The sequence below is a fragment of the Salvelinus alpinus genome, chromosome 2 (genome assembly GCF_045679555.1).
Source record: "Salvelinus alpinus chromosome 2, SLU_Salpinus.1, whole genome shotgun sequence".
NCBI classification, from domain to species: domain Eukaryota; kingdom Metazoa; phylum Chordata; class Actinopteri; order Salmoniformes; family Salmonidae; genus Salvelinus; species Salvelinus alpinus.
Window position 1 is genome coordinate 114678127 of NC_092087.1, and position 22365 is coordinate 114700491.

The following is a 22365-nucleotide window of genomic DNA, read 5'->3' on the forward strand; positions in this document are numbered from 1 at the left end:
CACCTCATACTGTATTGGAGCAGCAGCAGCTGACTGCCCAGTTCAACGTCAGTTCACCGTCTCACCTCATACTGTATTAGAGCAGCAGCAGCTGACTGCCCAGTTCAACGTCAGTATTGGAGCAGCAGCAGCTGACTGCCCGGTTCAACGTCAGTTCAGTTCAACGTCAGTTCACCGTCTCACCTCATACTGTATTGGAGCAGCAGCAGCTGACTGCCCGGTTGAAAGTCAGTTCACCGTTTCACCTCATACTGTATTGGAGCAGCAGCAGCTGACTTGATCGTTGACGCAACAACAGATGTATAGAACGGGTCACAAGGTTAAGATTTGTATGAAAGATACTTATAATTCAGAGCATACAGTATCTGCTGTAAAAACAGTACTCTTTGTGTAGAGACCAGGGTCTGGCCCTGGGGTCATCTCTCCCTGGTACCATAGAGCACAGAAACATTAACTCATGCACTGGAATGCGGTCTCTTTAGGTTTTATCACCCAAACGACATTGTAAATCTCCTGTCAGTGTTTTCTCCCAGAGGCCCATCCTCAGTAGAACACACAGACACAATAGTTCTAAGAACCCTCTATTCTGTTGCATAAAACAACCATTTGATGCAATAAAAGAATTCTAACATAATCTTGCAATTTTGCTCTCAGTGTCCACTGAAAGTTGACTAGTAACAACAACTGGGACATAAAAGACACCCACCATGAGATCCACTAAATCTGCCCAAGAAGAGGGAAACAAAAGAAAAACCCACACCAAACTTACAGACAGGAAGCAAACCAAAAAGGTGGAGCAACTAAAGGTGTTGACTCTCCACATCTATCAAGACAACTGGAGCACTGGGCCAGACACTCTTAAATAGAACCTGGACCAGCTCAGGTGAAACACCTTCCCACTAACGAGATGGACAAGCCAGCACAGGTGTAACACATACTGACTAACGAGGTGACACTTATCAGTGCATCCTACGTGCTGACGAGCTATACGAGCTAAAGTCCAACCTCAAAACATAAATGGAAAAACCAAAGCCTGTAACACCTTCCCCCTTAAGACAACAAATATATCCTATATTTTTGTTGGACAAGTTTGCTCACCACCAACAGAAAACAACTTCCATTTCACATTATAATCAACTACAATGCTTCACCAATATAAACATGGTGTCTACTGGCTGTCAACAATTAAAAACAAGAAAAAAAACATTTCTAAATAATTCACTAGTAACAACAACTGGGACATAAAAGTCACCCATGAGATCCACTAAATCTGCCCAAGAAGAGGCAAACAAAAGAACTGGTGTTACACATACTGACTAACGAGGTGACACCAATCAGTGTGCCCTACGTGCTAACGAGCTATACGTGTTAACGAGCTATATATGCTAACGAGCTATACGTGCTAAAGTCCAACCTCAAAACATAAATGGAGAAACGAAAGCCTGGAACACCTTTCCCCTTAAGACAACAAATAAATCCTATAATTTTTGTTGGACAAGTTTGCTCACCACCAACAGAAAACAACTTCCATTTCACATTATAATCAACTACAATGCATCACCTTCTACAATATAAACATGGTGTCTACTGGCTGTCAACAATTAAAAACACGTATTTCTAAATAATAATATACAATCGTATTATTTTTTTCTCCTTTTTCATTCTATAGAATCCTAAAACTCACTAGCTTCTAGAACTCTCGTCTTTCTAAAACTCACCAGCTTCTAGAACTCTCGTCTTCCTAAAACTCACTAGCTTCTAGAACTCTCGTCCCCTTGGAACGAGCCCAAACAAAACTCATCTCCAATACGGAAAAACGTGCAGTCAAAATAAATTGATCCATGGCAACGCAATGGCTAAACGCAAAACTATGACTGCCCACCCTTGAAACAATCAGCAACCAAGTTGTCCTTAACACGGACATGTCTGATTTCAAGAGGAAACTCCTGCAATAACCATAGTAACTTTCCACCTCACTGCGGAGCTTCTCTCTCTTTTCAGAGTTCACTCGATAGGCATGTTGTTGGATCGGGGCCCAGTCCCCAATATCATGCTCTAGTACATTTGGGTTGTCACATCTGAGAATTAACCCTGCTATTCTAAAAGAAGGGCAACAATGTCAATATAATTATACCCGAAAATTGTCAGTTGATTGCATAAATAATTATGATTACTAAAAGTTACATGAATTGTAAACATGAATTACCAAAGCCAAATGTACACCCCTTTGTTAATATGTATTGTCAATAATTCACTTAAGGTAAGGCATGGTATAATAAAACATGTTAAAAAAAAACATTTGATTGCATAGTCTTATTTTCAATGACTTTTCAATTACATTTTGCTCGGTGGGATAGCCTCAATGTCAAAACACAGTTTTAACATGTCCAAATGAATAACCAATATGCAGAAACAGTTTGGGATGAATTGAAAACCTAAACATAACATGTGCTATTTACACAAACATCTGCCACAATAATCATATTTCTTGTATTTTTTTAAACAAGCTCCTTATAAACTGCACAAGCACCAGAAACCCTGTTGTTTTGACAAGTAGCAATAAATCACTGATATCGATTAGGGGGGAAATCAGGTTGTACGTGATGTTGGAATGCGTTTAAATGTAGGGGTCGCTAAACAAAGGAACGCAACACTAATTTGTCATAACTAATCGATATCATGCTAAAATCATTTATGCGACAGGAGGGAGATGAGGTTGCACGTCCTGTTAAAACTAGCAGCTCAAAAACCACACTGAATCTGGGAATAATGTGTACTTACTAAATCTCATAAATAGTACTCTTCCAATTCAGAGCCTGGATTTTCCCCCTGAGGCTAATATCCATATCATGTTGAAATCAATAGAACAGGGGACAAACATTTAGGGTTCTACATTGTGACATCATTAAAATACTCCTACTACAATGTTAAAACAATCTACATTGTGACATCATTAAAATACTCCTTCTACAATGTTAAAACATTCTACATTGTGACATCATTAAAATACTCCTACTACAATGTTAAAACATTCTACATTGTGACATCATTAAAATACTCCTACTACAATGTTAAATTAATTAATTGATATCATGAAACAACTGCTTCATGTATTTTCTAATGTTTAGTCAGAGATCTTTTATCAGATTACCTCTGGTCACAGCTAAGAGATTTCTCTCCTGTGTGTGTTCTCTGGTGTACATTCAGCTGCCCAGATGTAACAAAACTCTTCACACATTGATTACAGCTATAAGGTTTCTCTCCTGTGTGTGTTCTCTGGTGTATAGTCACATAGCTAGATGTAACAAAACTCTTCCCACATTGATTACAGCTATACGGTTTCTCTCCTGTGTGTGTTCTCTGGTGCACTGTCAGTTTACTAGATTGACAAAAACTCTTCCCACATTGACCACAGCTATAAGGTTTCTCTCCTGTGTGTGTTCTCTGGTGTAAAGTCAGAGAGCCAGATGTAGTAAAACTCTTCCCACATTGATCACAGCTATACGGTTTCTCTCCTGTGTGTGTTCTCTGGTGCACTGTCAGATCACCAGATTGACAAAAACTCTTCCCACATTGATAACAGCTATAAGGCTTATCTCCTGTGTGTGTTCTCTGGTGCACTGACAGATGGCCAGAAGTAGTAAAACTCTTCCCACATTCATCACATATATATAGTTTCTCTCCTGTGTGTATTCTCTGGTGTGTAGTCAGATTGCTAGATGCAGTAAAACTCTTCCCACATTGATCACAGCTATAAGGATTCTCTCCTGTGTGTGTTCTCTGGTGTGTAGTCAGATTGCTAGATGCAGTAAACCTCTTCCCACATTGAACACAGCTATAAGGTTTCTCTCCCGTGTGTAGTCTCTGGTGTACTGTCAGATAGCTAGATGTAGTAAAACTCTTCCCACATTGATCACAGCTATAAGGTTTCTGTCCTGTGTGTGTTCTCTGGTGTGTAGTCAGATTGCTAGATGCAGTAAAACTCTTCCCACATTGAACACAGCTATAAGGTTTCTCTCCTGTGTGTATTTTCTGGTGTACTGTCAGAGAGTCAAATGTAGTAAAACTCTTCCCACATTGATCACAGCTATAAGGTTTCTCTCCTGTGTGTGTTCTCTGGTGTGTAGTCAGATTGCTAGATGCTTTAAAACTCATCCCACATTGAACACAGCTATAAGGTTTCTCTCCTGTGTGGATCCTTTGATGAATTTTAATGCCTGATGAGGTGAATCTCTTCCCACAGTCAGAGCAGCAGTGAGTTCTCTTCCCTGTGGATCTCTGCAGGTGTTTATTGAGGCGTTCTGATCTGGAGAGACTCTTCTCTGCCTCGTCAGCATCATGAGGTTGTTGAGGCTCCCCAAAGGATCCACGATAGTCCCGTATCTCTCCTGTGTGAACAACAAAGTCAGATGATTAAAGGCCCACAAAAGTGAAAATCCACTGTAAAAAGGTGATGCCAACAGCGTAGCCATGATGTTGTACAACAATTGATGTCTGTAATGAATGTAAAAATTATTTAACAATTGTCTTAAAATGAGCAAGAATAGTCATATTTTAGTAGTAAGATCGATGATTGTAGACTAGAAATAAGTTATAAGATCGATGATTGTAGACTAGAAATAAGTTATTCATGTTGTTGAAACTATAAGCAGTGTGTCAGATGACTTTTGGTCTCCAATATAGGCCCCTTTCTGTGTTTGCTAAAATTGCGGCAGGAGGGCGATGCACACGCAATTTGATTGCAGAAACACCTCCCTGCTAATGAGGAAACCGATAGTAATGGATGTAGTATATCTGCTAATGAGGAAACCACAAGTTATGGATGTAGTATATCTGCCTGGAGCAAAAATGGTGAGCAAAGCTTTTAGTTTTTCACAATGTATTCTGAATGTGAATGGGGGAAAACTCAGGGGAGTAACCTCTATTTCCAGGTTGATTATGAGTGCATTTCACACTACTTTGGATTATAATTGTAAGGCTCGTTTGAATGTCCTGTTTAATATGTTTGAAGAATTATAAGTAATTATTGAAGAACCACGTTAATGACAGTATCCATTTGGGTGTTGTCAATAAAGTAAAGATTTTATTTGTATATTTCTCATATATATAGCAAAGCAGACCGACAAAAAAACAACAGAGTTACACGTGGGATAAACAAAAGTACAGTCAATAACACAATAGAAAAATCTATATACAGTGTGCGCAAATGGAGTAAGGAGGTAAGGCAATAAATAGGCCATAGTAGCAAAGTAATTACAATTTAGCAAATTAACACTGGAGTGATAGATGTGCAGATGATGATGTGCAAGTAGAATTACTGGTGTGCAAAAGAGCAAAAAAAGTAAATAAAAACATGGGGATGAGGTAGGTAGTTAGATGGGCTATTTACAGATGGGCTGTGTACAGCTGCCCATATGTCTCCTACTTCAGCGATTTTTGCAATTTGTTCCAGTTATTGGCAGCAGAGAACTGTAAGGAAGGGCGGCCAAAGTAGATGTTGGCTTTGGGGATGACCAGTGAGATAAACGTCCTGGAGCGCGTGCTATGGGTGGGTGTTGCTATGGTGACCAGTGAGCTGAGTTAAGGCGGCCTAGCAAAGACTTATAGATGACCTGGAGCCAGTGGGTTTGGCGACAAATATGTAGTGAGGGCCAGCCGACAAGAGCATACAGGTCGCAGTGGTGGGTGGTATATGGGGTTTGGTGACAAAACGAATGGCACTGTGATAGACTGCATCCAGTTTGCTGAGTAGAGTGTTGGAGGCTATTTTGAAAATGACATCACCGAAGTCAAGGATCGGTAGAATAGTCAGTTTTACGAGGGTATGTTTGGCAGCGTGAGTGAAGGACGCTTTGTTGCAAAATAGGAAGCCGATTCTAGATTTAATTTTGGATTGGAGATGCTTAATGTGAGTCTGGAAGGAGAGTTTACAGTCTAGCCAGACACATAGAATATGTGGACAACTATAAATACCTAAGTCAGAATCGTAGTGATGCTGGACGGGGGGAGGCAGCGATAGGTTGAAGAGCATACATTTAGTTTTACTAGCGTTTAAGAGCAGTTGGAGGCCACGGATGGAGTGTTGTATGGCATTGAAGCACGTTTGGAGGTTTGTTAACAGTGTCCAAAGAAGGGCCAGATGTATACAGAATGGTGTCGTCTGCGTAGAGGTGGATCAAGGAATCACCCGCAGCAAGAGCAATATCGTTGGTATTTACAGAGAAAGGAGTCGGTCCGAGAATTGAACCCTGTGGTACCCCCATAGAGACTGCCAGAGGTACAGACAACAGGTCCTCCGATTTGACACGCTGAACTCTGTCTGAGACGTAGTTGGTAAACCAGGCGAGTCGGTCATTTTAGAAACCAAGGCTATTGAGTCTGCCGATAAGAATACGGTGATTGACAGAGTCGAAAGCCTTGGCCAGGTCGATGAAGATGGCTGCACAGTACTGCCTTTTATCAATGGCGGTTATGATATCGTTTAGTACCTTGAGCGTGGCTGAGGTGCACCCGTGACCAGCTCGGAAACTGGATTGCACAGCGGAGAAGGTACGGTGGGATTCAAAATGGTCAGTGATCTGTTTGTTAACTTGACTTTCAAAGACTTTAGAACGGCAGGGCAGGATGGATATAGGTCTGTAATAGTTTGGGTCTAGAGTGTCACCCCCTTTGAAGAGGGGGATGACCGTGGCAGCTTTCCAATCTTTAGGAATCTTGTTCTCCATGGACTTTACAGTGTCCCAAAACTTTTTGGAGTTAGAGCTACAGGATGCAAATTTCTGTTTGAAAAAGCTAGCCTTTGCTTTCCTAACTGACTGTGTGTATTGGTTCCTGACTTCTCTGAAAAGCTGCATATCGCGGGGACTATTCGATGTTAGTGCAGTACGCCACAGGATGTTTTTGTGCTGGTCGAGGGCAGTCAGGTCTTGAGTGAACCAAGGGCTATATCTGTTCTTAGTTCTACATTTTTTGAAGGGGCATGCTTATTTAAGGTGGTGAAGAAATTACAATTAAAAAACAACCAGGCATCTCCTACTGACTGGATGAGGTCAATATCCTTCCAGGATATCCGGGCCAGGTCGATTAGAAATGCCTGCTTGCACAAGTGTTTTAGGGAGCGTTTGACAGTGATGAGGGCTGGTCGTTTGACCGCGGACCCATAACGGATGCAGGCAATGAGGCAGTGATCGCTGAGATCCTGATTGAAAACAGCAGAGGTGTATTTGGAGGGCAAGTTGGTCAGGATAATATCTATGAGGGTGCCCATGTTAACGGATTTAGGGTTGTACCTGGTGGGTTCCTTGATCATTTGTGTGAGATTGAGGGCATCTAGCTTGGATTGTAGGACGGCGGGGGTGTTAACCTCACTAGGGTAGGGGGCGCTATTTTCACCTCCGGATGAAAAGCGTGCCCAAAGTAAACTTGGTAGATTTGGACAGAAAACACTCTAAAGTTTCCAAAACTGTTAAAATAATGTCTGTGAGTATAACAGAACTGATATGACAGGCGAAAACCTGAGAAACATCCATCCAGGAAGTGGGATTTTTATATTTTTCCATTGACTGCCTATACAGATTCCATTGACTTAGGACTCAAATTGCACTTCCTATGGCTTCCACTAGATGTCAACGGTCTTTAAAAATTGTTTCAGGCTTGTATTCTGAAAATTGACAGAGTAAGACCACTCTGAATGAGTGAACCATTCAGTGTCCCAGAATGCGCCGTTCTTGTTTACCTTTTGAAATGTTATCTATTATTTAGGCTAAAAACAACCTGAGGATTGATTATAAACATCGTTTGACATGTTTCTACAAACTTTACTGATACTATTCGGATTTTTCGTCTGGATGTTGTGATTGCCTTTGAGCCTGTGGATTACTGAACAAAACTGAGGTTTTTGGATATAAAGAGAGACTTTATCGAACAAAACAAACATTTATTGAGTAAATGGGAGTCTTGTGAGTGCAACGATATGAATATCATCAAAGGTAAGTGATTAATTTTATTGCTATTTCTGACTTGTGTAACTCCTCTACTTGGCTGGTAACTGTTAATCTTTAAACTGATGTATAACACTTGTATGTTTTATGAATTTTTATAATGAGTATTTCTGTTTTTGAATTTGGCGCTCTGCAATTTCACTGGATGTTGGCCAGGTGGGACGGTAGCGTCCCACACCTCCTAGAGAGGTTAAGCATATCCCAGTTTAGGTCACCTAACAGAACAAACTGAAGATAGATGGGGCCAATCAATTCACATATGGTGTCCAGAGCACAGCTGGGAACTGAGGGGTGTATATAACAGTGAGAGACTTATTTATGGAGAGATTCGTTTTTAAAATTAGAAGCTCGAACTGTTTGGGTTTAGACCTGGAAAGCATGATACAACTTTGCAGGCCATCTCTGCAGTAGATTGCAACTCCTCCCCCTTTGGCAGTTCTGTCTTGACGGAAAATGTTGTAGATGGGGCTGGAAATTTCTGAATTTTTGGTGGCCTTCCAAAGCCAGGATTCAGACACGGCAAGGACATCAAGGTTGGAGTGTGCTAAAGCAGTGAGTATAACAGACTTAGGGAGGAGGCTTCTGATGTTAACATGCATGAAACCAAGGCTTTTATGGTTACAGAAAGTCAACAAATGAGAGCGCCTGGGGACACACAGGGCCTGGGTTAACCTCTACATCACCCGAGGAACAGAGGAGTAGGATGAGGGTACGGCTAAAGGCTATCAGTACTGGTCGTCTAGTGCTTTGGGAACAGAGAATAAAAGGAGCAGATTTCTGGGTGTGGTAGGATAGATTCAAGGCATAATGTACAGACAGGGGTATGGTAGAGTGTGGGTACAGTAGAGGTAAACCTAGGCACTGAGTGACGATAAGAGGTTGCATCTCTGGAGGCACCAGTTATGCTAGGTGAGGTCACCGCATGTGTGGGAAGTGGGACAAAGTAGTTCTCTGAGGCATGTTGAGTGGGACTAGGGGCTCCGCAGTAAAATAAAACAATGATAACTACCCCAAACAACAGTATACAAGGCATATTGACATTAGAGGGACATAAAGCGAGGCATAAATCAATCACAGGTGTTGATTGGGAGAGCTAGATAAGACAACAACGGGTAAGACAACAGTTAATCAGCTAAAACAACAAAAACACGTAAAATGGCGATGAATGGGCTGAGAGGGTCAGTTAACTACACACAGGGCCTGAGTTCAAGGCTGGGGCCGACAGATAAACAAAATGGAGAACCGTGATGAAAAACAGTCCAGCAGTCATCAGCTAAGTAGCCAAGTGATCATAGGGTCCAGTGAACAGCAATATATGAACCAGGGAAGCCGCTATGTAGTCATTACTACGCTAGCCGGGAGATGCGCCTGGCTCGAGGCTAACTGGTGCTAGCTTCGGGACAAGGGCGTCACCGACGTCTGGCAAAGGACGGTTGAGGGCACATCGGACGGAATTGCGTCGGCAGACCAGTCGTGATGGATCGGCTGTGCTCCGTGTCGACAAAGGGTCCAGGCCAATTGGCAAAAGAGGTATTGTAGCTGGAGTAATTTTGTTTGCTAGCCGGGAGATGCACCTGGCTCGAGGCTAACTGGTGCTAGCTTCGGGACAAGGGTGTTAGCCACTGTAGCCAATCCGGTGCAAAGGTCCAGAACTTACGGCAGGAATCCGGTGATGTAGAGGCTTCTAGTCGTCTTAGTGAAGAGTCTGGGAGGCATCAGCTGTGTAGCCGAGTGATCATAGGGTCCACTGAGCAGGCCGGGAGATGGGCCTGGCTCAAGGCTAGCGTCTAGGCTGGGCCACTCGGTAGCAGCTAGCCAGCTGCGATTATTATAAACTGGTGTAATGGTCCAGAGCTTACGGCAGTAATACGGTGATGTAATGGAGAAAAACAGTCCGATATGCTCAGGGTTGATATCGCGCTGTGCAGACTGGCAGGTGTTATCCAGGCTAAAAGCGGCTGGTGTCTGAGCTAAAAAGGTAAAGGCCGCTAGCAGTGGCTAACAATGACTAAATAGCTAGTAGCTAATTAGCTGGTTAGCTTCTGATGGCTAGCTGCTGATGGAGGTTCTAGCTATAAGGTATAAAAAAAAAAATAGCTGATCCGTATCATATTGGGTGAGGCGGGTTGCCGGAAGGTATATTTAATTTAAAAATGGAAAAAGATTTAAATATATTGCAATATATACAAAAAAAGACGAAAAATACATACCATTTACAACAAACAGGTCTTAATGCTACACCATCTTGGATTACAAGATGACTCAGTTAAAAACCATTGGATTTAGCAAACTCTGAAATGATTTAGTATTTCTGTGCCCATGAAAACAGTTGCATTTCAGAATACAAAAAAACTGTCCGACAGCAAGATCCAGTATTTAAGTTGAAGTTCATCATATGACAAGTGTAACGTTATGACTATAACTACTGTTCCCTGAAGGAGGGAAACTAGGTACAACATATTATTAAATCCACGCCTCGCTGGAAGCACCACCGTCCACAGGTGATGAGAGTGAGGCTTGGATTTATTCCTTAAAATGTAATGCCGCTCTTCACCAACCCAGGAAAGGGCGGGGACAAACAGGTGTTGAACCTCGATTCCCTCCCTAAAACCTGTTTAGGACTGGCGTTCCGCTAGCGGAACTCCTCCCACATTCCACTGAAAAGGCAGAGCGCGAAATTCAAAAAAATATTTTTTAGAAATATTTAACTTTCACACATTAACAAGTCCAATACAGCATTTGAAAGATAAACATCTTGTGAATCCAGCCAACATGTCCGATTTTTAAAATGTATTACAGCAAAAACACCACGTATATTTATGTTAGCTCACCACCAAATACAAAAGAGGACAGACATTTTTCACAGCACCATTTTTCACAGCAGGTAGCATGCACAAAGCCAACCTAACTAACCTAGAACCAACCTAACTAACCTAGAAACAACTCCCTCAGATGACAGTCCTATAACATGTTACACAATAAATCTATGTTTTGTTCAAAAAATGTGCATATTTGAGCTATAAATCAGTTTTACATTACTGCTACCATCATAGCTACCATCATAGCTACAGTCAGAAATAGCACGGGAGTAGCCAGAGTAAATACAGACACCAACGTCAACTACCTAATTACTCATCATAAAACATTTCAGAGAAATATATGGTGGATAGCAAATGAAAGACAAAGATCTTGTGAATAAAGCCAATATTTCCGATTTTTGAAGTGTTTTACAGCGAAAACACAATGTATCGTTATATTAGCTTACTACAATAGCTATCACACAACAGCATTGATTCAATGCAAACGGTAGCGATAGCACAGTTTGACAGATATATGAAATAGCATCCCAAATTGGGTCCTTATCTTTGTTGATCTTCCATCAGAATGTTGTACAAGGTGTCCTTTGTTCAGAAGCGTCTTTGTTTGGATCCAGAACGAACTATTTCCCTCTTGAATTAGCAAGCACACTGGCCGTGCGGCGCTAACCTCTCCTTCTTGAACAAATTCCTCCAACGCATCACGTCTAAAGTCCCGAATAAATTTCAATAATATAATTAAACTATATTGAAAAAACATACTTTAGGATGATATTGTGACATGTATCAAATAATATCGAAGCCGGAGATCATATTCACCTATAACGACGGTTTTCCAGGAGGCGATTCCAGGTCCTTCCAAAAACAAATAATGGCGGACCTCTCACTCCAAGAGGTTGTATTCAATCCCAGAACGAGATAATCAAGTCATTTCTGCTCTCACTTCCGCATGACACCCAGGGGAAGGTGTATGACGTGTTTCTACAGTCATAAGTGACATGCCCTTTTATAGACAAGCTCTTGAAGAGAGACCTCGCTATTGGAAATCTCACTTCCGGATAGGAAATGGGCTGTAAAAAGAGTTCTGTTTCACTTAGAGAAATAATTAGAACTGTTTTAGAAACTAGAGAGTGTTTTCTATCCAATATTAATAATAATATGCATATTGTACGAGCAAGAATTGAGTACGAGGCCGTTTAAATTGGATACGATTTTCCCCAAAAGTGTAAACAGCACCCCCAGTCCTTAAGAAGTTTTAAGGGAAGAGTAATTATAATCAAAGTTACACTCCCTTTCAGTTGGTCAACTTCGGAACAACATACTATGGGGAAATACAATCATTCCCCAGCCGACCCAAACGGATACTAAATGAAACGGCCCATGGCAGATCACCCAGACCTGACCCAGCAAGATGCGTCAGTTTGGTCAATTTATTAATTGTCTTTTGTTTGAAACACTCCTGTCAATGTTGAGTAAGGACGTACACCTGATTACACATAGAAGTAGGACTAGTCTAACTGGCCTGCACACAAATGTAGGCCTATAAATGTGCCCATTTGGGGATGTCTGATAGTATTTCTGATTGTCTTAATGCACCACCACTAATGAGTTGTGGTGCTTCTCAAAGTAACATTTTCTTCACCTCCAAACAGCAAGTAAACAAAGTCTAATCAAAATCAATTGCGAATGACAATAGTTCCTCAAAGTATTTTCGTAAAATATTTACAGCTCTTGCCCTTCCGATAACCACTCAGCAGAAAAGGGAAAAATGTAATGCTCTGATCCAGTGGAAATGTCATAAAAATGTCATAAAATACCTGATTACTGTCAAGAACTCACTGTAGCAGGAAACTGAGGGCCTAGAATATTTTATACAATGTTGCAAGCTTGCTATCCGAGTTTCCTGACCCAGTTGATAGTTGATACAATGTTTCAAGTTTGTCGTAGACAGGCCATGTGCAGCCAATGTGATTTCTAGGATATTTATTTTTATCAAGATATTTTCTACCTGCAGAATGCCATGTTTTTATTTGTTGGCTTTATGTAGGCTATCTTTACATAGTTGGCAATGGCAATAAAAGTTACTTTTAGATTTGTATAATTTTCATTTAGAATGTAGATTAATCACAGACAAAGATTTTGAGATACTATTATAATTTAAATGAAACTGTTCCACGAAAATGTGCATATGAAAATCATAACTGGCACACAGATTTGCAGAAACGGTCAGATAAATTGGCACTCCAACTGGAAAAGGTTGCAGACTGATGGTGTAGTCAATTACTAGTCTATTAGTCTATTTATCTGTAGTCTATTAGTCTATTACTGAAAACTTCAGGAGCAAAACGGCAGAATTTACGAAGTCCAGCAGCGGAGGGGGGAATCCCCCTGGTCGGGTTTTGTTGAAGACCGGCTCCCCCTGGTCGGGTTATGTTGACGACCGGCTCCCCCTGGTCGGGTTGTGTTGACGACCGGCTCCCCCTGGTCGGGTTGTGTTGACGACCGGCTCCCCCTGGTCGGGTTGTGTTGACGACCGGCTCCCCCTGGTCGGGTTGTGTTGACGACCGGCTCCCCCTGGTCGGGTTGTGTTGACGACCGGCTCCCCCTGGTCGGGTTGTGTTGACGACCGGCTCCCTCTGGTCAGGTTATGCTAACGCCCGGCTCCCTCTGGTCAGGTTATGCTGACGACCGGCTCCCTCTAGTTATGGTTATCCCCCTAGTTATGACTTCGAGTCATTTGTGTGTCAAAATTATTTGATCAGAATGCTTAAAGCATCAGACAAATTCAGTACGTATATTTGATTTTATAAAAACACATGGGGCGATTGGTAGAAAGAACAGATGACTCTTGGTTGACCAATATGTATTTTAGTTGGGGACAGCACTAGAACATGATTTTGGGGCTCCCGAGTGGCGCAGCGGACACTGCATCTCAGTGCTTGAGGCGCCACTACAGACAACCTGGATCAAAACCAGGCTGTATCACAACCGACCGTGATTGGGAGTCCCATAGGGCGGCGCACAATTGGCCCAGCGTCTTCCGGGGTAGGCAGTCATTGTAAAATAAGAATTTGTTCTTAACTGACTTGCCTAGTTAAATAAAGGTTACATTTAAATAAAAATAAAAAAGTGTTTCATGATAAACCATTTTTTACAAATCCGTCAAGGGACCAACTTTGAGAAGGGTTTAAAACAAAGGTTTCAAACCAATTCATGAATGTAATTGCATCTAGGTATGTCTTGCCATTAATGTAAGGGGATGAAAAAAAATTGGCTGAATATTATACAATGACTTAACAACAGCTCTAATAATTTGACCCCCACAGGAAATCTACACTGGCAATTCTAGAATATACTATATATCCTAGAAACCTGGTTAAACTATCATTATGACATCATGGATGAATTCTAGAATATACTATATAGCCTAGAAACCTGGTTAAACTATCATTATGACATCATGGATGAATTCTAGAATATACTATATAGCCTAGAATTCTGTTTAAAACAATACTTTTGACCTCATGGATGGCCAGTCTTTGTATTCATAGTGTAGTGAATTCAGGGGATAGCCTGAAGGTTGCTACAATGTCTTTCTCTATGAATTTGAGAGTGGTTACATTTCTCCAGCCCCCATCCCTCAGCTGTTTACCAAACCAAGTTTCTGAGCAGCCATTTTGTTGCGGTTTAAAAAATCATTCCACCACTGTTTTGGTAATAAGAGAAATGTAACTACTTTCAAATTCATAGAGAGACCATCCATGATATGGTCTCAGCCAGCAGCATACCACCCTGCATAACACTGCTGGCTTGCTTCTGAAGCTAAGCAGGGTTGGTCCTGGTCAGTCCCTGGATGGGAGACCAGGTGCTGCTGGAAGTGGTGTTGGAGGGCCAGTAGGAGGCACTCTTTCCTCTGGTCTAAACAAAGATCCCAATGCCCCAGGGCAGTGATTGGGGACACTGCTCTGTGTAGGGTGCCGTCTTTCGGATGGGACGTTAAACGGGTGTCCTGACTCTCTGAGGTCATTAAAGATCCCATGGCACTTATCGTAAGAGTAGGGGTGTTAACCCCGGTGTCCTGGCTAAATTCCCAATCTGGCCCTCAACCATCACGGTCACCTAATAATCCCCAGTTTACAATTGGCTCATTCATCCCCCTCCTCTCCCCTGTAACTATTCCCCAGGTCGTTGCTGCAAATGAGAACGTGTTCTCAGTCAACTTACCTGGTAAAATAACGGTAAAATAAATAAAATATCAACATTATAGTTTTAACCATGTTGAGGCGATACAGTGTTGGTTTACATTGTTTCTAAACATTGGAGTAAAAAAATCTTATTTGGTGTTCTGATGGGCTACAACAGTTTAACTAAGCTAATGAGGCATGTAGCAATTGCATATTTCCCCTTTAACGCCACACATCAGTTCAACAACTGCTGAGTTTGGTATTTAAGACAGTACTTACTAGTATTAATCAGGACGCTGTTTCTCAAAACCATCTTACGATAACTAACTAGACGACAGAAGTGGTTTTAAAACACAGTGGCTAATAAACACGAAAGCATCTAAAGAGCTTTATTGGTTCGGCTATTGTGTCCAGCAAGCTACCGAGGTGTCTGACTAACTATTGCTGCTGCTGAAAGAAGCGTTCCGTCCAATAAATTATACGTCACACCAACAGCGTCGCCTTAAATTCCCACACTACTGACTGGATTGGGTAGTTGAGTAAAATGTATATTTAATTTTCAGACAAAAAGTTAAAGGGTAGGAACCAGAGACGTCGCTAGAACTAAAATATTAATTAGCCCCCCCCCTGAATAAATCAATATCAGTCTATATATTTTTTCTGTGATTTATTTTTTTCGTCAACCATTCCATCGCATCTTAAACTTCTTAACGGGCCGGCACTAGGACCGGGGGAGGCTGCTGCTTCACTAGTGATTGTTAGACTTTCTTCAGCAAAGATGGCTGAAAGAAATACTTCGAGAGAGGGGTACCACTACACAGAACTGAACTGGATCAAAGATGGTGGACAACAGTACTAAGATGGAAGCAAATGTAAGTGATTATAACGTCAAAACGAATCATGCAAAAACATGCACAGTTGACAGGAATGTTAGTTAATGTAGAGACAAACGATTATGCATTTTTTTTATCATAAAGTTCATTTCCAAAAATCGTGATTTAGCAAGCTAGCTGACTAGCTAACATTAGCCAGCTAGCTGACTAGCTAACATTAGCCAGCTAGCTGACTAGCTAACATTAGCCAGCTAGCTGACTAGCTAACATTAGCCAGCTAGCTGACTAGCTAACATTAGCCAACTAGCTGACTAGCTAACATTAGCCAGCTAGCTGACCCGGCTAACATTAGCCAGCTAGCTGACTAGCTAACATTAGCCAGCTAGCTGACTAGCTAACATTAGCCAACTAGCTGACTAGCTAACATTAGCCAGCTAGCTGACTAGCTAACATTAGCCAGCTAGCTGGCTAGCTTTATGGGTGTTGTGACATGAGTATGAAATTGTAATTCTGGTTGTTTTAGGGACTCCTGAAACAACCAGCAAACCAGACTGTCGTTTTGGGAAACAGTGGATGTATAGAATCTAGCTAGCTGAAGATTTTACTGCAAATTGAATGTACAATTTTGTAAGCTTTCCTTGCTGATATTTGCCATGCAGATAGATGAAATAACGTAGCTAGCTATGTTCTTGCTTATTGTGCAGTGGATGATTAAAATCCCTTTATGCCCATGGATGTGTAGCTAGCTATCTAGCCGATCTGTGTATGGACCCAACCGTTTGGTATACATATTAGTTCAGAACCTAGCTATGAACCTCAGCTATCATAGCCAGTTGTATCAACTTCAAAACAGCCTGAATGACATTAATGAAGCCTATGGATTGAGTAGAATATAATATCATGTTGTGCCAAGGATGCAAGTCGTATATGTAGTTATTACCATGGATGAGATCCCCACATTGTAGCCTGTACATTTAATATATTCACTGATCATGTACTCTACCTTGGCAAATAAAGGTGCAGTTTAGGTATGAATGTCTTTGAGATGATTTTTCAGTCATATCCAATACCAGGAGTATCAAATTCCAGTCTTTGAATGACTCTGTGACTTCATGTATGTATTACAATTATACACTTCAACAGTGTTTACCAATCTTGGTCCTGGGACATCAATGGTTACACATTGTAACTAATAGACTAGAAACAGGATTTAACTAGTTAATTCATATATACAGAAATATAATGTTAAAAAACAGTACACTACACTTCCTATGCATCATGTAAATACTCCAACACCGGTTCATCTCAATATCTAATGCCCTTCATCTGCATTGATCTGATAAACACAGGATAGGTGGAGTGTTTCATCACATTACACTTCATTTCAACCAGTAGAGAATGTGAAACGCTTGATTGAAAAGCTCATTATCCAAGTGTTATAAATACAAGTTCAATCTGTACTTCAATGCACATCTGTTGTGCATTATAAAAACAGAGGAAGAAAGAGGAGGTGGAGAGAGGTGTAAAAGACAGAAAGGGAAAGAGGTAAGCAGATAGGAGCAGGGAAGGCAGCACATGATTAATGAATCACAGTGCTACCTAAATATTCTCTCAGTTCATCACAATTACATAAGTGTCTCACGTCGGCCCAAAGGTTATCTTAAAAGAGGGTGAGGTGGCGATGATGGGACTGGGGGTTGGCATCCTCTCACATCAAAACATATCTGCAGATGAGAGACAGATGGAGAGAGAGAGCATGTTTAAGCCTTGTGTTTTTATTCTAACATTGTTAGTCATCAATCAGGAGGTGAAATGCAAAACTGACCTGGGATCATTAACTCTGGGACTACTGCATCTATCTGTATTTCAATGTAAAGCATCTCTTTAATAATACTTCCTGTATAATATAAACTGACCTGGGATCATTAACTCTGGGACTACTGCATCTATCTGTATTTCAATGTAAAGCATCTCTTTAATAATACTTCCTGTATAATATAAACTGACCTGGGATCATTAACTCTGGGACTACTGCATGTCTATCTGTATTTCAATGTAAAGCATCTCTTTAATAATACTTCCTGTATAATATAAACTGACCTGGGATCATTAACTCTGGGACTACTGCATCTATCTGTATTTCAATGTAAAGCATCTCTTTAATAATACTTCCTGTTGACCTGACCATGTGACCTCTCACCTCTGATCATGCTGTGCCCTCTATGTAGCCAGTTCAGATGCAGGAGGGGTTCACCGACAGCTGCTATAACCTAGAGGATTTAGTGAGAAGGGGAGAGAGGGATGAAGTGAAGGAGAGAGACTGTTATTGAGAAAGGTAGTTAAAGCCACAGTGTTCAACAGGAATCTGTGTGTGGCCTCACCTGGTGTCCACACCACACTAAGTGGCTGCAGGACAAACAATATAGTGTAGTTATAGAAATAATGAAGTGTCTTACTATTCTCCATGGTTGGCCCTCTTGCCTATTCTTTGATGGTGGAAGGAGCCACAGTTATACACCTGAGCCTGCTTACTGCACAACACAATCCATCAATCAGATTGATACATGAGTGTGTAGGTGTGGGTTATAGGGTGTCTAATTGTTCTACATTTTTTCAATATGGGTGATTTAAAACAGCCTGTTTTGTTTTTGCTCAGACATCACACCCTTACCTAAACAGCACCCTCACCTGAGAAGTAGAAATCAAAGGGAGAGAAACTGTGAATTGAATAACTGCAGTTGACATAGCTAAGTAAATGGAAGAATACTCTTATTGCAATGTGAATGGCTCTTAAAAGAGCCTTTGGTTGTGCATAGTGTAGTCTATGGTGTTGCCAGGGAACAGCACCCTGTTAAAAGAGCCTTTGGTTGTGCATAGTGTAGTCTATGGTGTTGCCAGGGAACAGTACCCTCTTTGAAGAAGTAGGAGGTGAAGATCTCCTGCACACGGATTGCCTCTCTTGCTGCGTTGTTGGACCCCATCCTTGAAACATCCTGCAGAGCAGCAGACTCCTCCTCTGGGACACGGCGGCGAGCTGCAGATCCCCTCCTGGTTCTCGTGTCCATCCTCATGAAGTTACGCAGGACACAGGTAGCCTTCACACATCTGAGTTCCTCCAGGAGACAGTCCCAGATGACCCTGGTCACCCAACCTTGCAGTGCCCTACACGGTAACTGTAGGCAATCGTTTTGCAGGAATCTCCAGTTACAAGGTATCTGTAGGAATACGGAAGACAATGTAATTATTAGACTGTTACATCACCAGGTCATTGTGGATTACTAAAGTATAATATCCCTGATAACAAATCATGATAACATTGGATTGATAGATGCATGGGCACACATATGTACATGTGTAGCATGTGACAATAACAGGATCATATCAAGGATAGCATCAGAAATGAATACATAAATACCACTTGAAGCTTGATGATTAGTTGATCATTTGAATCAGCTGTGCAGTGCTGAGGCAAAAACAACAATGTACCTCTTTGAGTCCCCAGGATTGAGAACCACTGCTCTTCATTGGGACCTCTTCATATGTAGACTGGCTTTCATAGCGCTCTTTATCTGAGGACAGAAAACCTCACAAGAAACACACTTCATTATAGTCAAATTACACCACACTGAATATTATGTTACTATTATCTCTGTCTGAAACACTCATCCAGCCATTCCCTCATCCTCACTTCTTGGGTCAGGAACTACACAAAAGTACCTGCCCTATCCAGAATAGCCTCCTCTCTCACTGACAGTTGGGGCTGCTATCCTTTCACCCTCCATGGCTGTTAACTAGCTACCTACAAATGCATTGGAGTTTGTTTTTTACAGTGATAAATACATCAAGATAGCTAGCTAATATGAAGTTAAGACAGCTGATGATATTTAATTCACTTAGCTATCTATCTATACAGTATTTGAAGTTGGTTAGACAGCTAGCTAGCTCATTTAGCAGCTCGTTTGAGTTAGCCTGCACTGTAGCTAGTTAGCTAATAATACATCGTTGTTTTTACATTTTCCAAATCTATTTCCTTACTTGAAGAGGTTCTCCCAGCCATGTGGACAACTGGAAACAGGGCAGCAAAGTTTGTCCCCAGAGCGTTTTAGAGGATATTACTATTGAACTATGAACCCATTTAATAACCAGACCTTCATACAAACTTGCTCTGCTGAATTCTTGACGGAGTCACAACGGGCAGGCAGAGCGGCACACAGCAATTTACCGCCATTTATCTAGTGTACATTCACCCTCAGTCACCTTGTCCTAGAGAGATGTACATGGTTATCAAAACGTCACACCAGGGTAAGCCTAAAAAAAACACAGCCCTGTGGGAAAAATGAATGGTGGAAAAACGATGTGAACCATTTCCCTGTTTGACCTGTAGTTGTTATGGATATTATGACTCTACAGCGCCCCCCAGTGGACGGGTCACAATATGTTCCATTGATAAAGCAGACTTTATTTAACCTCCATGACGGGTCACAATATGTTCCATTGATAAAGCAGACTTTATTTAACCTCCATGACATCTTGTTTTTACATGACGTTGTAGATTGCAGCGGTATATAGTATATATATTTAGGATGTTTTCAGTGTGTTTTTAACCCTTTCAGACAATGGATTAATCGCAATTTTAAAAAACAGTACACTAACATTACACTAAGTAAACTCAATTTTGACAGTCAAAAAGAAAACACACATTCTCAGTCAAAAACACAAGTCTTTTTTAGGTACCTTAACCCGGGTAAATCTCTTTCCACACTGGGAGCAGTGGTGCATCTTTTTTTCCTGTGTGTGTCCTCTCATGCTGGTTCAGGTTTCCTAACTGGACAAAATTATTTCCACAATGGGAACATTGGTAAGGCTTTTCTCCTGTGTGTATTCTCTCATGCTTCTTCAGGCTCCCTAACCACCTAAAACTCTTTCCACACAAGGAGCAGTGGTAAGGCTTCTCTTCTTTGTGTATTCTCTTATGTGTTTTCAGGCTCCCTAACTGAGTAAAACTCTTTCCACACAAGGAGCAGTGATGTCGTCCTGCTGGTTTGGACGTCTCTGGGTCTGGTTCCCCTGAAGGACTCTTCCTGTTGTCAGAAGGAGAGTCTGGTCTCTCTCCTGTCAAAGACAAACAGATTATTTAATTAAACAGACTTGAATGAAACCTCCACATGATCAAACTTCCTATGACGTTTAATCTAGACTAGAACCCTCAATCACCTGAAGTCAGTTTTCACAAGTATTATAAAACCGACTTCAAAATTCAGGTCTCTGTGTGCTTCTTAGGATGTCCAGGCAGGTGATTCACTTCTAACCGAAGTCTTGCAGGTGTTTACATGGTTTGACACATATGACAGGTGATTCACTTCTAACCGAAGTCTTGCAGGTGTTTACATGGTTTGACACATCTGCCAGGTGATTCACTTCTAACCGAAGTCTTGCAGGTGTTTACATGGTTTGACACATCTGCCAGGTGATTCACTTCTAACCGAAGTCTTGCAGGTGTTTACATGGTTTGACACATCTGCCAGGTGATTCACTTCTAACCGAAGTCTTGCAGGTGTTTACATGGTTTGACACATCTTCCAGGTGATTAAAAATCTAATTTCAATACCAGTGTATTATATATATTTTTTTTCACCAATGTCATGAAATCCAATTGCAACTCCTCTACGGACTCGGGGGAGAGGCGAAGGTCGAGAGCCATGCGTCCTCCGAAACACGACCCTGCCAAGCCGCACTGCACATCTTGACACACTCCTCGCTTAACCTGGAAGTGATACTGCCTGGATTAGAACCATAAAATGATGCAGCTGATGATCATTAGATTAGAACCAGGGACTGTAGTTACGCCTCTAGTTATGCCAATGACAAGCATACCCATTACATGATGCAGCCACCACCATGCTTGAAAATATGTAGTCAGTGATGTGTTGAATTTGCCCCAAACATAACGCTTTTGTATTCAGGATATAAAGTTAATTTCTTTGCCACATTGTTTTTCAGTATTACTTTAGTGCCTCATTGCAAACAGAATGCATGTTTTGGAATATTTGTATTCTGTACAGGCTTCCATCTTTTCACTCTGTCATTTAGGTTAGTATTGTGGAGTAACTACAATGTTGTTGATCCATCCTCAGTTTTCTCCTATCACAACCATTAAACACTAACTATTTTAAAGTCACCATTGGCCTCATCGTGAAATCCCTGAGCGGTTTCCTTCCTCTCCAGCAACTGAGTTAGTGACTGGGTATATTGATACACCATCTAAAGTGTAATTAATAACTTCACCATGCTCAAAGGGATATTCAATGTCTGCTTTTTTTTACCCATTTACCAATAGGTGCATTTCTTTGCGAGGCATTGGAAAACCTCCCTTGTCTTTGTGGTTGAATCTGTGTTTGAAATTCACTGCTCGACTGAGGGCCATTACAGATAATTGTATGTGTGGGGTACAGAGATGAGGTAGTCATTCAGACATCATGTTAAACGCTATTATTGCACACAGAGTGAGTCTGTGTGTGTAACAGTATAACTT

General features: G+C 41.3%; 2 protein-coding genes across 2 annotated transcripts in view; one reads left to right on the top strand and one right to left on the bottom strand.

Annotated features, from left to right (window-relative positions):
* The window catches only part of LOC139548169 (zinc finger protein 135-like), a 263034-nt gene that overhangs the window by 178467 nt on the left and 62202 nt on the right, over positions 1 to 22365 (top strand). The gene's annotated exons all lie outside the window — the stretch shown is intronic.
* On the bottom strand, positions 254 to 15313 carry LOC139549031 (zinc finger protein 135-like). Its single transcript, XM_071359089.1, has 2 exons — positions 15280 to 15313; positions 254 to 4388 (listed from the first exon to the last, which is right to left on the bottom strand). Exons 1-2 carry the CDS (start codon positions 15311 to 15313, stop codon positions 3148 to 3150), a joined length of 1275 nt encoding a protein of 424 aa, XP_071215190.1. The 3' UTR covers positions 254 to 3147.